The sequence below is a fragment of the Jaculus jaculus genome, chromosome 3, assembly GCF_020740685.1.
Source record: "Jaculus jaculus isolate mJacJac1 chromosome 3, mJacJac1.mat.Y.cur, whole genome shotgun sequence".
NCBI lineage: Eukaryota > Metazoa > Chordata > Mammalia > Rodentia > Dipodidae > Jaculus > Jaculus jaculus.
Window position 1 is genome coordinate 177,497,891 of NC_059104.1, and position 17,346 is coordinate 177,515,236.

General features: G+C 43.7%; 1 protein-coding gene, 1 non-coding gene and 1 pseudogene across 2 annotated transcripts; all 3 read right to left on the bottom strand.

The window, feature by feature from the left end:
* Positions 1 to 1,851: 1,851 nt before the first annotated feature.
* Eif4g2 (eukaryotic translation initiation factor 4 gamma 2) lies at positions 1,852 to 10,875 on the bottom strand. The gene is made up of 22 exons (XM_045146141.1): positions 10,835 to 10,875; positions 10,632 to 10,757; positions 10,376 to 10,441; positions 9,671 to 9,811; positions 9,025 to 9,127; positions 8,297 to 8,428; positions 8,130 to 8,196; positions 7,875 to 8,026; positions 7,396 to 7,506; positions 7,193 to 7,276; positions 7,016 to 7,114; positions 6,631 to 6,775; positions 6,386 to 6,546; positions 5,925 to 6,038; positions 5,240 to 5,365; positions 4,992 to 5,096; positions 4,688 to 4,903; positions 4,346 to 4,604; positions 3,977 to 4,181; positions 3,651 to 3,862; positions 3,441 to 3,562; positions 1,852 to 2,677 (listed from the first exon to the last, which is right to left on the bottom strand). Exons 1-22 carry the CDS (start codon positions 10,873 to 10,875, stop codon positions 2,612 to 2,614), a joined length of 2,853 nt encoding a protein of 950 aa, XP_045002076.1. The 3' UTR covers positions 1,852 to 2,611.
* Positions 5,736 to 5,875, bottom strand: LOC123460002. The gene has a single exon (XR_006636724.1). It is a non-coding gene; the product is annotated as a small nucleolar RNA SNORD97 (small nucleolar RNA).
* Positions 10,876 to 14,624: 3,749 nt separating the features above from the next.
* LOC123459398 lies at positions 14,625 to 16,051 on the bottom strand (annotated as a pseudogene).
* Between the last annotated feature and the right edge of the window lie 1,295 nt (positions 16,052 to 17,346).

Genomic DNA, 17,346 nt, shown 5'->3' on the forward strand with positions numbered 1-17,346 from the left:
CTCTCTGCTTGCAAAGAAGTATTTTTAAGAAATAGCCTTGGGCTGGAGAGATGGCCTGCCTGTGAAGCCCAAGGACCCTAGTTTGAGGCTCGATTCCCCAGAACACACATTAGCCAGTTGCACAAGGGGGCAGCTATGTCTAGAGACCCTACCTAATGGATACATTAGGTAGGGTCTCTCTAAAAAAGTATTTTTTAAATTAACAACTTCCATGATTGGAAATAATACCCCATGGTAATGCACTCCTGCCCACATAAGTTTTTTTTTTTTTTAAAAAAGGTGTGAGCTGGGCATGGTGGCGCACGCCTTTAATCCCAGCACTGGGAGGCCACCCTGAGACTACATAGTGAATTCCAGAGACCTTACCTCAAAAAACCAAAAAGTGAGGGGTGGGGGCAGGGGCTGAAGGCTTAACCAGTTAAGTCATTTGTAAAGCCAAAGGACTCAGGTTTGATTTCCCTAGAACCCACATATGCTGGATATGTGTATGAAGTTTGTAGCAGGAGGTCCTGGCACACCCATTCTTTGTATGTCTTTCTCCCTCAAATAAATTGATAGATAAATGGCAGCCTTTAAGATACCAGTCCCACTATAGTAGAGGAAAAAGTTACAGTGAGGAAGAAACAGGTTTCTAGAAACTGAACATTCAAAAGGAATGAGTAACAAATGCTAAGCATATCGCTGTGGTTATTGGTAACCTTGAGAAAACTATGAAGTAGGAATGCAAGGCAGTGTCTCACTGGGGGTATGAGACAGCAAAGGAGTTGGTGAAAACAATACTTTCAAAAGGGATTTGGGACAATAACATGTATTCTGATTATAAGAGCTGTCACTGTCTATGTTCAAAATGTAAAAAGATTACATAAGCATTTAACCAAGGTATATGCTGAGTACATCCAAACACTGTAGTACACATGGAAAGTACACTGTTCAGCATCTTTGGAACACAATGACATTTTCAGGGGGAGGCAGTGTCATTTAAGTGTATGGCAGGATGAAGGATGGTGACTTCTTTAATAAGCACGCACCTTCTGTTCAATATCCTAGCTGAACAAAACTGGCTGCTTACAAGCCGGGGCTCTGTACAGCTTGGCTCCTGCAGTCTCAAGTAGGTCATTCACCGCTCAGCCTTACTTTTGCTATACTTGTCATCCTCCCTATGTTTATTGTAGCCAAAATTTTAGTGAAAATAATTATCACAAAAGGTGGTCCAACTTCTGACTCCACCAGAACCACTGCTGGTGGTAAAGTGGAGCCCTTTCTAGTGTTATGTCAGGCTCAGTACTGCCAATTACTGCCTGCGCCGCGAGTCTCCCCACACCAAGAACAGATGGCTGCTCGCTCCGGTGTGCCCAACAGCAACCAGGACAACAGAAGACATTTTCAATGCCTCCTTAATGTCAGTGATGAGAGCATGGGTAAATCTAAAGTTCTGAAAAAGATTTCAACCTCCTTGCAGACTTCCAGTTGGATCAAGAAGCTAAGTGGTTTATTTTCCCAAGGCACTGGGCTTTCAAGAGAAAACAGGAATCCCTAGAGGACTGCCAGGTATGTTTACTTCAGCACGACAATGTCAGAAAGTTTTTGTGCAACATTTCCTCTTCAAATCTCTAATACCCATTCATGATCTTTGTCTTTGGTTATTAAAAAAAAACAAAAAAAAAACCCTATTGGTTAGTTTCAGTAAACTGTCCCAAGGAGAAATCAGTAATCTTCAATCTTATATTACCGTTCACTGAATGGGATTATGAATTTAAATTGTTCCCATGTTTTTTAAACTGATAAGATATCCATCAAAAAAATTAACCTCCATAACTTTGCAGGTGGTGCTTAAAGTCATGTACAACTCCATCAAGTATCACAATGTTTATTGATAGATACAAGTATATAAAATCAGGGCATGAACATGACTTGATAAATTAAGTAGACTTAATTTCAATACTATAATAAGAGGGACCAATTCAAATTCTCACCATTTGTTTCACACCCACAAAAACCACTTCAAGGGCATTAATGATCTCTCAAAACTGATCAGTTTTGTGCAAGTAAACCATGTTTCTTTTAAAAAGACTTGTGCACTTGCCCAGGCTCAAGGATATTAAAATCTAGCACATAAAGCCCATTACTAGAGGTAGAAATACAGGCAATATACTATTACGGCAACAACCATCAATTACAGTTAAGAATTTTTCTGTAACAACCAAATGGATAATCAAATATTGCAACAACTCAAGTATTACTGAGCAAAGTGCATTTCTACAGTATTCAGTGTTGCTATTCAGTTTCTAACTTAAAACAGCCTATGATAACTGGCAGCAAAGAAGGTCCTTGCAATAGACTGCCTCTGCTTGAGAACTTAGGATGTAATTATTGCATGCTGCTAATATACTATCTAAACATTAAAGATACTCCTAAAATATTTGATGGTAGACTATGATTAAGACATTACAACTACAAAAAACCTTATGCAGAAGGAAACCTTACTGACGTGCTTCTGCTTTAAATATTGTGAAAACATTGCAGCGGAATGAATTTTCGCAGTGGTTAGGTCAAATGCAGTTACATCATAGCAACAGTATGTTTTGCACAATTTAAGGCTTTGGCTGGTTCTTTAGTCAGCTTCTTCCTCTGATTCTTCTTCTTCAGCAGTTTCTAGCCAGGTTAGCCACTGATTCACCTGTAAATTTGTAATTTTAACAAAATGAGTAGCACAGATGAATTTGTAACTGGAAACTCACCCAGGGACTAAATTTCAGATTGTGCTATATACCTTCTAAAATTGCAAACAGCTGTGTATCCACTATTTGAATATCTTAATTACTTCAAGACAACCTCAAGGTACAGGAACATTATAGCTTAAGACCATGGCTCCTCCAAACCCAACTGTTATTAGCGGTATGATGAGGAAGGAGTGTTCCTCACGAACAACTAGTTGCACACCAGACCCCCTACAAATCAACCTTCAAAGCAGGCTGGAAACTGCTTGTTGTAAACTCCTCTTCATGACTAATGCACATTGTAACTTTGGAATGCCTTTTTTGTCATGGTCTACTTAGGGCTTTAATTCGATTTGATAACAAATAAACAGATGACTGAATGAAATCAGAAGCAGTCTTTTCACATAAGCTTTAAGAAAGATTAAATCAAAAATTCCTTAATCACTTAAAACTGTAAGTAGCATTCCCCCAAATTATCAGCTAATTGTCATCTAACATCTCACATACCACTGAGATTTAAGGATGATTTCATTCTTAATGCTGCCTCCTCTTTTTAACTCCTACTTCACCACAGATTGTAACATTATATAGAATGACAAACAGGTAAAGAAACTTCTAAGACTGTTTTACTTCTATTTCCTGTTGAGGGCTGCCTGAAGTCTACCAACAAAATCAGAATATTTTAAAAGCTAACAAATAGCAAAATGTAGAGCAAATATTTACCTGGAACAAAGCCTTGCCTTTTCCTGGAAATTCTTGAGTTATGTCTTCTTTCCAAGCCAAGAAAGCTTCTTCCTCGATAATTTCCATATCGTAGAAGTGAACAAAAAAGCGAAGTAACATGCCTTTAAAAAAAGACCATAAATAATTCCATTTTCCACTGTGCTGTTTCAGACTGTCCCTAGCCCCATACCTGATGCCAGTCACCCTCACCTTTTGGAAAGTTGCTGTTGAAACAGTGCACTTGCAGAGCATACAGGGCACTGACTTGTAGATCAACATGATCATGAAGAAATTTCTGCATCACTGGCTTGAAAGAAAGCAGCAGTTGTTTTTCCTGCTCTAACTGTTCTTTGGAAGGAGCAGAGGAAGAATCTGTTTCATCACTGGGTGGGTTTACTTCACTAGAAATATACTGTAAGAAGCTAGACAGACAAGAGCCCTTGTTAGAAATTCAAATTGTTTTCTGGCTTCCTGTCTTGTTTTTTTTTTTCCCATCTAGCCAACGAAACAATCCCATAGACCACCTCTCATCTTACCTGGTCATTAAGATGTTCACAAATCCTTTATCTACATGAAGTTTGGGAGAGATGTTATCTTTAATCCATTTATATATAGTTTGAGGGGATGGATCCAACTTAATTTGCTTCAATAGTTCCTTCTCCAATTTGAGGAGTGGGAATAAGAAACTCAGTCCCTTTCCTTCCAAAATCTCCAACATGCGGTCTTTATTCTGATCAATTTCTGCAAAGAACAAGGCATGTGAGTTCACTAGTAGTTTATTTACAGTTTACCAGATCTACCCATAACACGTAACATTATTTAGACAGGATAATCAAGTTATTGGATGCCTACAAATCCAACCAAAGTATTAAACCTCTAGTATTAACAAACCAACTTTCTCTTACCTGGGAGCATTTTCTGCATATTGACCTTGCTTTGTTGAAAAAGTTCAGTTAACCATTCTCGATCTTGTAGTTTAGCGAGTTGCTGAAGACAAAGTAAGAAGAGAGGGAAATGGGTGCCACTCTCCAGGGGTTGAGCCAGTTCTGAGATGCTCACCAGCTCTGAAATGATGGCACGAGCTGCAAACTGGGCTAAATATGATTTCACCAAGGGGATGTCAACCTCCAGCTTGGGGCACTGGTCCAATACATTCAGGAAAGCCTTGAACAAAAAATATACAAGTTATTAGTTTTTCACTTTGAGTGGAAAAAACTCTTATTGTATCAATCAGCAAAATGTTCTACCTGCATGAAGTTGTCACTTGTGGCTATCCCTTCCTGCTTAAGTAAACTGATCAAAGAGCTTGCTTTTTCTTTATCTTCATCACTTCTGTCTAGTGACAGGATGATCACTTTGCTTAACATCTCTGGAAGAAAGTGTTTAGGAGCTCTCATTTCTCTCACACCGCTGACGGCCTCATTTGCGTTTCCACTATTCAGATATTCTGTGACAACAGTTTCCTAAGAAGAGCACAATCAATTCCTGTCAGTTCTATCACAAATATCCTCTAAGAAGCAGAGATTACGTATGGGGCTTTTTGAAGCTTACAGTTAGTTTGAGAAGTTCTTCCTTTGATGGTGGTGGCTTTTTGCTAGTCTTGGCAGGCTTTTCCTGAATAAGTGGTGGATTAGTTTTGAGACCAAGCTGAGGTGTCTAAAAGACAAGCAGTGTTAACAGATGGTTAATTAACATAAAGCACGACCAGAAAACAAAAAATAAACACATGAAATTTAATAGAAGGAAGGCAACCCAAGCCTGTTATCCTTAGAAAGCAAAGAACACTGGAAGGCACATACCTGTCCCAGAGGTGGTGTTTGAGTGCGTGGTGGCTGTGCACTGGGAGGAATCATAGTTATCTGGGGCTGAAGCTTTGGCACTTGATTTTTATTCATCAGGAACGACTGAGCAGGCCTCAAGCTAATCTATAATCGACAACAAATCATAGCAGACAACAAAATCAACATATATGTAACACTGAATGTTAATAATCTTAACACCCTAAAATCACTTCTATGCTACTCTTCAACACCCTAAATCAATTTTATACTAACAATTATCTAGGGCAAAAATATAATGCTCTAAAAACTTAAGAAATCAAACTAAAGATACAATCCACCAAAAAATACTATCATAAATCTTATAGCTGTATAATTCTCCCAGGATCAGCATCAAAATACTAATATGAACAGCAAATATCTTGCTTTATTCTTAGTTTAATTCACTCTTACAGGGAAACCACAAACAGTATATTTTGACAACCATTTTTCTTGTGCTAACTAAAAACTCTTAGACTTGCCCTCATATCTCATAATCTTCGCTCATAGGACGCTGGACATCCAAAGAGAGAAAAAAGAAGTACAGGAAAGAGAGAAAAAAAGGAAAAGAAATTCCAGCTTAAGTCCTCTTCGCGTCTTTTTATAATCATCGGGCAAGAGATTTCTGAACTGATATACTGTATATAAGTAATGTAGGCAAATGTACCTCATCTGCATTAAGCTGTCCTTTCTTAGAAAACCGAGGTGGCATATCCTTCGACTGTCCTTGCAGCTGGGATAAGAGTCCCTGACTCTGGTTATGGTAGAGCTGGCTTAGCCCCTATTTCAGAAAGAGAGAAAGTCTAGATAAAAGGGGGTCCACAAATTATGGTAATCAGGTACCAAAGGGATGAGCCAAGCCATAAAAGAAAGCTTAACTGAATTTGTCCAGAGAAAAGCAAAACAGGGAAGAATAAAAATCTAACCTGTCATAAAGTGATGTGATTTTACTAATACTTGACTAATCTCAAGGACAAGCATCTCACTCAATTTGAAACAACTGTCAGATGTACATTGGTCTTAGAGACAGTATGGATACCTCAAGCAGCTACATTTTTAAAAAGCCCAAGCACAAATTACTCAATACAGGATTCAACAAACTTTCCTAAACACTACTCAATGTCTTACCTGGCTTTTCATAAACTTGCCCCCCATCTCTCCAAACTGCGATTGTGTGGGAGGCATGATGTGTCCCCCATGGCCATTGAAGAGCTGATTTGAACGATGACGTCCCATGGTGGGTGAAAATCTATCCTGGATAACTCCTGGACCAGTACCAATTCCGCTACCTTAAATACATAAGACAATTCTTAGAATCTCATTAATCCATCTAACTTTTTGGTTTAGCCACATTATTTTGTTTCCATCCTTACCTGGCATTTGTCCAAACATATCAGCAAGTCCTCCAAGTGGATCCCTATCCATTTTCATCCTTGGTGGCATAAACGGTTCCTCCAGAAAGAAGCCACCACTTCTCATCCCTTGAGCCATAGGAGCAGGAATAAACACTCCTAGATCCTTTGAAAATAAAGTCAACAAGCACTATAGTCTCTGGCCTCTATGCTATTTATACAAGAAAATAAAAGACTTCCTATTTGTATTTCTACAAACAATTTCTTCCAAAATGGCATGGAAGTGATCAAAAACCTTAGTAAAAGACAGTTCCAAGTTAAAGGACTGTGCTACCATAATAAAGACACTTTACACCTATTTGAATTAACAAATCTAATTTAAAAAAAAGAAAGAAAATTATCTTACTTTGACTGCATCTTGCCGGATTTGATTGATCGTCTTTGGTCCATTGTCAAGAAAAGCCTTGCGAGGAACCCAATGGTGTTCTCGCAACTCTACGGTATCCTTTAATTTAAAGAGTAAATTTTATTTAATATTCCTAAACGAATAACTTACTAAAAACATTTTCTGAAACCATTTTACCTGCAGCAGGAAACGAATCCTCGCTGGCAATTCCTTACTTAACATCAAGGAACACATTCTGGCAAAGTACTGATCCATTAAGGACTGATTAAGAGAAAAATGAGGAACATTAACTAAAGCATACACACACACACACACTATGACTTTTCAAGACCATAGCTAAGATCAATGACTTATATTAGTAATCACCAACATTCACATACCTTGGCTCGTTCATGGTCTAATCTAGGTCCCACTGTTCTCATTATCTGACAGAGGCACTCCAAATCCTCTCCCATATCTTTGAGTTGCACTCTCTTCTTCTTTTCCAAAAGCTACAAGAAGGAAATGTCACATGTCAAGAGCATTTTTACTTTGGCTTATGCATCCGTTCCCCTTAGTGTTTTGACTCATTCCTAACTGCTACAGCAGTGAAAACAGCTCTTTCTACTAGTTTCCTGAAGAAATTCCTCCAAATGAAGCAATTTTATCACAGGTAGTCAGTTCTGCTTTATAAAACAAACCGCATACTTTCTAATTAGAATACTGTTCTGCACTTTGGTTTCTCTGGCCATAGTTAAATATGTAAGCAGCCACCATGTGCTGAGATGATACAAAGAAATTCTAATTGACTCACTTTCTACCAAATAAGGATGTTATCATTTGACTGCCTTAACCTAAGCCAAAATTTTCAGTCACTTACTGTTTTGATGCACTTATGAAGGATAGATTCATGAATAAGATCAAGCTTGCCAAGTTCTCCAATGAATTTGATGTTCCCCAACATCTTGATCTTAGCAATGGCTCTCTGTTCCTCCTCCTCAGGGAGAAGGGGATTTTCACGCTTATCATAGACTGAAAAGAGGATGGGAAAGAACACCCAAAGAGAATAGTGTCAGTATCTTGGAATTAAGTTGAAAATATGCAGTACTAGTTAATACCAAATATAAATTCTTACCATCAACATTTCTGGTTCGGTTTTCAAATTCATCTTGTAATTTGGAAATTAGGAGGCGTCTGAATGTCTGTTTGGAAACAAAAGGTATTATTTATTGTAGGCTTTACTAATGAAATTGTCCAATTCAATTTAAAAAAAAAGCAAAGAGAAACTCAAACTCCACTTACTGTGCTTTGCTTCTGTCCTGGCTGACCCTCCGCGGCTGGGCCATCAAAGTTTGGTGCATCTTCTGCCAATCGCAGACATAGCTGAGCGTACAGTGAGCTATACTTTGGCTCTTCTAGGGCTTTGTCCACAATCTACAGAAATGTCATTAGCAAAGAAAAACCTCTGAATTGCAAACTGGAAAACTTTCTTTGTAAGCATTTATTTCACTTAGAACTAAAAGTTTGCTAGGTGTTTTTGTTGTATGAATTAAATTATACAATAAATATAAACTACTTAGCATATATACAACAGCTTTAAAAACTGTAAGCACTTTAAAAGTTCAAAAAGACCAGTCAGTTAAACAGGTCTCACCTAGTCACGTACCTCCCCTTCCCAGTTGGGGGGGGGGGTACAGAACCACTTAAGACAAGGTGCTGGAATTGTCTATCCACCATCATACATTTCCAAAAACATTTTACAAAAACAAAACCAATAGCTTTCTGATAGGGCCTCCCCATTCAATTCTTCAAGCATAGTGTATAAACAATTTGTTTCACCTCTTAAATCTAATGCTATTAAAATAGTTTTTATCAGCATCATCACTCACAGATACACCGAAGGTTTTATTTAGTTTATTTACAAGCAGAGATATAGAAGAGGGACATAGAGAAAATGGTTTTAAGCAATAATTAGAAGTAAACTTCTGTTTTTCCTCTCCCTTTGGGCAGAGCCAACACTTCAAACTTACCAGCAGTATGACCCCTTTAAGGATGAGTTTAGACTCTACACCCACATTGAGGAGCTCAAGGCATAGCTTGTCAAACTTTTCAGGAGTAAGCTTATTTAGTATGCTGAGGAGGAAATAAGAAACAAATTCTTATAATCTAGCATAGAATTATTATTTGGAGCTTAAAATAGTATTTAAGGAGCAATTCTTTCCCCCCTCCATGGTATAAAAACATGCGTTGTTCATTTGACCAGGGGAAGTTTGAATAAACAATGACTTATTTAGACTGTGGTATCTATCAGATTTAGTCTTCCCTACAGTTTGATAAGAAAACTTGCGCAAAGCCGAGTTCACAAGCGCCTCATTATCAGCACTGTGAACCATGAGCCTAGGTATTCCCCACTTCACTGGGTCACACACAAGGCAACGATGGAAACGCCAACCTAGCAAGCTTATGAGTTGTAAACGAAATGGCATTAAAATTAACTAAGCCCTAGCTCAATACCAAAATGTCCCTCTTCAACTTAAGGCAATTCTTTATAAACTGCCAGCACTGGTATTCATTACAATATGTTCTTTGGGCACAAACCTTACCTCACCATGAATTTAGCACACATTAGTATAGTTAATCCATACTTCTTCCCTCAACAGACCAAGACTTACTTACCCTCTTACTTTCCTGAAGATTGCATCATGTCGTTCTTTTTCATTTGCGGAGTTGTTTGCTGCGGAGTTGTCATCTCGTCTAGTGCTTCGTGCAGGAATCCATTTCTGAGCGTTTTGCCCTGGGGTTTTCCCCAGGAACTCGCTGATGTGAAAAACACAAAGGAAGCTTATAATTAAGAAAACTTAAAACCAACAACTAATCATGCACCAAAAATCATAGTACCACAAATCCAATAAATAGGAAAAAAAAAAACAAAAAAACACCCAGGTTTTCTCAATTTTCCCACAACAAAAGAGCCTTGGAGAACATTAGATTTTCAAACAGCACTGCATACCAGATACACCCCGAGGACTTCCTAAAACAGACTACTGGACCCATCCTAGTTTCTGCTCTAGCAGGTTTAGGGTAGTGCCCGAGAATTCCTATTTCTAATACATATCCCCAGATTATGCCAAGGCTGCTGGCCCAGGAGCCATACCCTGAGCATCAATACTAAAATGTCCCATGGTCACATTCCACAAACCACTTTACTACTGCTGCTGCTAGAGTGGGGCTAACATGTCACTTCAGGAGAAAAACCAGCAGTATGAGACACCAATTCATAATAAGAGTTCTAATTATCTTGTGGGACTTTATTGTTATGCACGAGGAAGCCTTTAGATCGAAAACTACAAATTTATCATTTTCACCCTAAGTTTAACATACCTGTTGCCAGCAGTCTTGGGATAGTGCTGAGGTGCACCCCTACTTCCTCCTCCGCCCGAAGAAGCACTAATTAAAAGAAGAAAATCTTACTATACCAATTGTCTCTGAATCAAAAGGGAACCAGATATAGACGGAAGTCACTTATTCTTTAGAAAATTATAAAGTTCCAGCCACAGTAGGTTCGAAATATTTGGTACAACTACTTCACTTTGTTACTATCTTTTAAATAATCCTCCCACGAGAAATCTACACATACCTGAAACGAGAAGCACCCCCTTCTGCAATCGCACTCTCCACTTTGGCGGCTTGACAACGAAGAATCTTCAAAAGAATAATAGTAATGGATGGGGTGGGAAGGGGAGGGGGGGTTGAAATGAAAAACCTAGGAGAGAGGAGAACACCAAAAATTACAAACTGCTAACATACAGACTCATGCATCTTCATTCAATTATAAATTACTTCAGGCCCCAGCGCTGCAGTCGATTTAACTTCCACTGCATTGCAGACTTCACAAGGCTAAATAGAATGTACCCAAAAAACACAAAATCAAATTTTGTTGAGCCAACTCGCAGAGGTCTCCGGTGGCTCAAGGATGCAAAGAAAAACGTTAATAGAAAAAAAAACAAACAAACAGACAAGCATCATGACACAACTGCTTAGCCCCAAGCCACGTGATGCGGTCTTTAAAACTTCACCCAAGGCCTGGCTGCCCGGGCCGCGCGTCCCGGGGACATGTCCGGCGCGGAGGCCGAGCGAGGTCTCCCGACCCGCTGCAGGGCGGCCTCTCGGCGGGACCGTGCGCCGCAACATGGCAGCGGAGACCTCCGCCCCGTTCTCCCCCCTTCCCTTCCCGGGAACAAAAGAGCAAAGAGGTCCCCCCCCCCACCCAGGCCCGGGCTTCCGACCGAGGCTCTTTGTTCTCCCGGCAGGAAGACGACCGCGGCCAGCCACCGTCGAGCCCCCCACCCCCGCCGCCGGTCCCGATGACAGGGCCCGGGGGCAGCCGCCCGACAAAGGGCCCCGGGGGCCTCCCCGGGCCAGGCAGGCGGCCGCCGGGCTCCCCCGCACACCTCCTCCCCGCCGGGAGGCCGGGCTCCGGGACTCGTACGCCTCGCTGGTCCCGCGCCAACGGCCGGACCCCGCCGCGAGGGCCACGTCCCTCCTCCCGCCGCCGCCGCCGCGCGGCCCGCCACGCTCGCACGCACGCACGCCGCCGCCGCCGCCGCCGCGCCCGGGCCCGCGAAGGCCGCGGCCGCTCGGCGCTGCTGTGGAGCCGGCAGCCCAGGTCCCGCTACTCGGTCGGCCAAGGGGACCGGGGGGCCGAGGCCGGAGGCCCCCAGGCGCCCGAGGGAAACGCTGGACAAGGCCCGCCCCGCCCGGCGGCCGCCATTTTGTAGCGCTCGAGAAGAAGCCGTCCAGGGGCGGCGGCCATTTTAGAGCGCTCCGCACGGCGGCGGCGGCGGCTCCACTCACCTTCACCCAGAACTCAGCAGCTGCCGGCGCAGCTGCCTCCTCAGGATCCGGTCGCCGGGGAACGGGGAAGGGAGGGGGAAGGGGAACGGAAAACAAAAAAAAAAAGAGGGGGGAAGGGAAGGGGGAGGAAGGAGCCGGGGACGGCCTGAAACGCTCAGCTCAGAGAAGTCCCCGCTGCAGCCGCCACCCGATGCCCGCCGCCGCCTCCATAGAGCTCCGGCTCGCTGCTGGCGCCGAGGCGTGTCTGAAGCCCAACTTATCACTCCGGGCCAGCCGACCCACCAGAGCCGCCCCGAGTGGCTCCTGCGCCGCCCAATCAGCAGCCGCCGCTTCCGTGCGCCGCCAATCCGCGCAGGGCGGCGGGGAGGAGCCACAGGGCAAGCTCGGTTGCGGCGCAGCCCCCGCCGCAGTGCGCAAAGCCGTATTCGCGAAGGCTCTGGGGCCGGGGCGGCGGCGTAAGGGGAGCCGGGCGCCGGCGCGCTGCGGCCGCTGGCGTAGAGCCGGGAGAAGAGCCTGCGCGGCGGCGTTGGCGTTGGCGTTGGGGTGGCCGCGCCGTCTTCCTGTGCAGCTCTTTGTTTCCCGAGGCCCGGGGCCGTACCCCGCGCTGCGCCTGAGGCCCTCTTCCCGACTCGTTTCCGCTCCGGGAGCACGGGACGAGGATGCGCCTTCCTCCCGCCTCACCTCGCGTCACCTCGCTCGGGCCCGGCGCGTCCAGAAGCTCCGATCGCCCCTCGCGGGCTGCGGCCTGGCGCCCGCAGCTCTGTGCCCGGGGATCGCTACCTGGCGGCGGGTCCTCGGCCTGGGCAGCCTTGGGGGTTGGAGGGGGGGGTCGGGCAGCCCAGAGAGTTGAGGACGCAGACGTGCTCCCCGGTGCGCGGGGCAGGCTTGCAGCTTAGTGACCCGCCATCTGCGGAGCTGAGAGGACATCCGAGGAAGGGGGTTTATGGCCTTTGTACCCCAAGGCGACAAGCAGCTTTCCGTCACGCACGTACCAGTGCCCAGAACATGTCAGACTAATGGGAGAAAAGGTTGCAGGGCGCGAGCGTTTGGAGGATTTTAAACAGCAAACTCGTTTTTGATGTCCCTACCCCCCCCATTTGAACAAAACATATTAAAGATTGACAGTAGTACATTTTCATTTTGTGTAAGGGCCACTTAGGAAAGAGGGTTAGGCTTTTCAGAGGGACCAAGTTGAACGATTTACACTTCCCAGGTATTTTTAAACGATAGTCGATGTCTGTGTTCTATCATTGGGACGTTTTAGCTTCACAAAAATAGTATCACGTTTCAGTATGTTTTAAATAACAGAAATCTCCCCACCTCCATTTTGAACATACAGTTCTTGAAACAATGTGTAACCAAAATAAAGTGTGCGTGTTTTAACATGCATAACTTAAGTGTTAAAGAGCAGAATTTCCAAGGATCCAAACATGGTTTGACATGTCAAAACAGCTCTTGGTGTTGGAAGCACCTACTCCTTAATAAGATTTTCAGAATTGTGCTGTCCTGAACATTTAAATCGGATATTTGTGGTGGGTGTGGCTTTGAAGATTTTTAATGCAACTCAAGCATCCATAGATCTTTGCCATAGAATAGGTATCCTCCACTTTGCTACATTACTAAAATTTCTTCACTTGAGCTTTAAACACTGGAAAAAGGACTGGGAGGATAGCCCAGTGGTTAAAGGTGTTTGCTTGCAAAGCCTGTTGCCCCAGGTTATATTCCCAAGCTAGACGTAAAAAGTCCCAGCTCTGGTGTGTGTTTGAAGTGGCAAGATGCCATACACATATATACACAAAAATACATTTTCGGGGGCTGGAGAGATGGCTTTGCGGTTAAGCGCTTGCCTGTGAAGCCTATGGACCCCGGTTCGAGCTCAATTCCCGGGGACCCACGTTAGCCAGATGCACAAGGGGCGCACGCATCTGGAATTCGTCTGCAGTGGCTGGAAGCCCTAGCGCGCCCATTCTCTCTCTCTGCCTCTTTCTCTGTCTGTCGCTCTCAAGTAAATAAAAATAAACCAAAAAAAAGTTTTTTAAAAATACATTTTTTTTAAGCTGGAAAAGGAATTTTCACTCTTGAAGTTCATTACACGTAAAAAAAGAAAAAACTTTAATTTTGGGAAAGGGGCAAATTTTGTTTCAAATATGAGACTTCAGTTACTATGCTTTCTAGTTTCATAAACTGAGAAACATAGTGTGATGTGTTTCTGCAACTGATTCCTCGTGATATAGTGAAGGCATCTGTGTGGTAGAACAGTGTTCAGCCGGGTGTGGTAAAGCCCTGGGCTCCTGTGCTGATCCCCTGGAAAACACAGAGAGAGGAAGATAGAGGGGAGGAGAGAGGTGAGAAGAGAGGGGGAGGATTATTCTCTACAGTTAAATACGACTGGATACATTCATTTCTGTTTTCTCTGGCATTTTTGGCTACTTGGCCTTTTTGATTTACTCAACAGATTTGGTACCTAACGGATCCTCTTACCATTCTAAGAGACAAAAATCAAGCCTGATGAGTTCAGGTATCTTCTTTACATTGTACATCTTGGGCAAATTACTTAATTGTTCTCTTCTGTCTTTGAAGACACAAAATGAATGACATTTATGGAGTTGTAAGGATTCAGTGAGATGACATATGTAAAACGCATAGCATAGATACTGACTTAATGGTTAGTGTTAGTTACTATGTGTTATAGTTTGAATCACAACAGTCCCCCACAGGCTCAAGTTTTGAGGGGTCTTGTTTTTTACTTTTATTTCCATTTATTTTCATGTTGAATTTACTTCCGTGCCATAAGTTTTTGTTTCTTCAGTTTTTTTCCTGAGGTATTTTTTTCTTCTGTGCAACCTCCTCTTCTGGTTTAGAAACAATCTGCTCCTTTTTTTTTGGTTTTCTGAGGTAGGGTCTCACTCTAGCTCAGGCTGACCTGGAATTTACTATGTCACTATGTAGTCTCAGGGAGGTCTCAAACTCACGGTGATCCTCCTACCTCTGCCTCCTCAGTGCTGGGATTAAAGGTGTGCGCCACCACACCCAGTTCAGTCTGATCCTTTTATTTGTTTATTTATTTGTGTGTGTGTGGTTGTTCAAGGTAAGGTCTCACACTAGCCCAGGCTGACCTGGAATTCACTATGTAGCCTCAGGATGACCTTGAACTCATGGCGATCCTCCTACCTCTGCCTCCAGAGTGCTGGGATTAAAGGAGTGTGCCGCCACGCCCGGCTCAATCTGCTCCTTGTCAGTGAGGATCATCACAGTGTGACAGGGAGAGCTCATGTAAGGGTTAATCTGACCATGAGCTCTGTAAGTATGGCGACGCACCTTGGGTGCTTGGTTCACCTGGATATGTTCAATGACCAGTGAATCCACATCTAATCCCTTACATTCAGCATTACTCTCTGAGTTTTTAAAAAAATAATGAATAGTGAACTCCCCCCCACCCCCGAGGTAGGGTCTCATTCTGACCCAGGCTGACTGGAAAATTCTCTATGTAGTCTCAGGGTGGCCTTGAACTCACGGCAATTCTCCTTAACTCTGCCTCCCAAATGCTGGGATTAAAGGCGTGTGCCACCATGCCTGGTGACATCTCTCTCCTATTTATACATACATACATACATACATACATACATATATATATGGAGAGAGAGAGAGAGAGAGAGAGAGAGAGAGAGGGAGGGAGGGAGGGAGGGAGGAAGGGGGAGGGAGGGAGAGGGAGGGAAGGGGGAGGGTAATAGGCAGGTAGAGAGAGAAAGAATGGGCACATGAGGGCCTCCAGCCACTGCAAACGAACTCCAGATGGGTGCGCCCCCTTGTGCATTTGGCTTATGTGGGTCCTGGCGAGTAGAACCTGGGTCCTTTGGCTTTGCAGGTAGACGCCTTAACCACTAAGTCATCTCTCCAGCCCCCACTCTCTGCAGTTTTAAGCACGTACAGCAGAAATTCAGCACTCTTTTTGGGCCACCAACCCTGTGTCCAGCCCCACTGCTTAGCCTGGGCACCCCTACCAACTCCACCACTGTATTGCTGGAATGGCACACACTGCTTCTTTAAAGTGACATCTTTCAGATACTTGGTGGCTTTTCAGATATGCATACCCTTGATGGCCTGAGCAGTTTCATGGGTGTTCTTAAAGTGAAGGCAAAGATTTGAACCCCTTGATTTGCATGATTTTGTGGGGTTTTCTGGGCCAAGAGAGTAGCGAATCATTTTCATAGGTCACCTCAGGCCACTGACAGGAAGAGGAAGAAGTTTTGAGTTTTTATTCCCTGACTAGTGGCACTGTCTTGAAGGCAGTGGAACCTTTTGGAGGTTGATCCTGACAGAAGGGGTGAGCCCCTTGAACATTATACTCACCCCAGGCTCTGGTTCAGGTTTCTCTGCTTCCTGACCAAGCAGCCATGTGAGGAGCTCTACCTCATACTCCCACTGCCTGGGACAGAGCCACTCTTGCCACCATTAACCATGATGGGCTGAAGTCTTTCCAAAATTATGAGCAAAATAAACCTTTCTTTCATTCAGTTCTTTCTTAGGATTTTTGTCACAGCAACTAAAAGACAGATGTGCCTGAGCCTATGGGGGTCAGAGGCAGAATAGGTTTGACTATTACATTGCCCCCCCACCTGCCCCTGCCACAGGCTTGTGTGTGTGAATACTTGTCCCCCCCCCCCCAGCTAGTGGCACTATTTTGTGCATCTGGCTTTACCCGAGTATTGGAGAATTGAACCTGCGCTGTTAGGCTTTGTAAGCAAGTGCCTTTAACTACTCATCTCTCCAGCTGGTGGCACAATTTGTTTTGAAAAGTTTTTTTTTTGTTGCTGTTGTTCATTTTTATTTATTTATTGGAGAGTGACAGAGAGAAAGAGGCAGATATATATATATAGAGAGAGAGAATGGGCATGCCAGGGCTTCCAGCCACTGCAAGTGAACTCCAGACGCGCGTGCCCCTTTATGCATTTGGCTAATGTGGGTCCTGGAGAATCGAGCCTCGAACTGGGGTCCTAAGGCTTCCCAGGCAAGTGCTTAACCACTAAGCCATCTCTCCAGCCTGGTGGCATGATTTTGAAAGTTCTGGATTCTTTGGAATGTGTGGCTTAGCAGGTGAGAGTAGGTCATTAGAAGTGAGCCTTGAAAGTTATTCTTGCCTATGTTTCTGGTCTTTCTCTGCTTTTTAGTTGGTTGCATGTGAGGAGAGTATAATAAACGTGCCACAACACACACTGCCATGCCTTCCTTCCCCACCTTGATGCACTGAAATGCTCCTAAAACTGAACAAGCTAAGTTTCCTTCCTTCAGTTGCTTCTGTCATTTTGTCCCAGCAATGAAAATATTAACATATCATCCTTCAATTAACCAGCTGTTTCATAATTAAGCTTTGCAAAGCATCCCACTGCACTATGCTAGAAACTGACCTTACATCTTCTCTTTCCTTGTGATCGGGTTAACCATTCAGTTACTGAGTCCTGGTGTTTGTACCCCTCTTCTTCCCTATGGTGTCACTGCAT

Coding starts and splice junctions, on each gene's coding strand:
- Eif4g2 (XM_045146141.1), bottom strand. CDS start 10,875: ATGCAGTGGAAGTTAAATCGACTGCAGCGCTGGGGCCTGAA. Junction 8,197..8,296: donor CAGGACAGAAGCAAAGCACA/GTAAGTGGAGTT, acceptor GTTTCCAAACAG/ACATTCAGACGCCTCCTAAT. Junction 4,605..4,687: donor CAAGTGACAACTTCATGCAG/GTAGAACATTTT, acceptor TTTTTGTTCAAG/GCTTTCCTGAATGTATTGGA.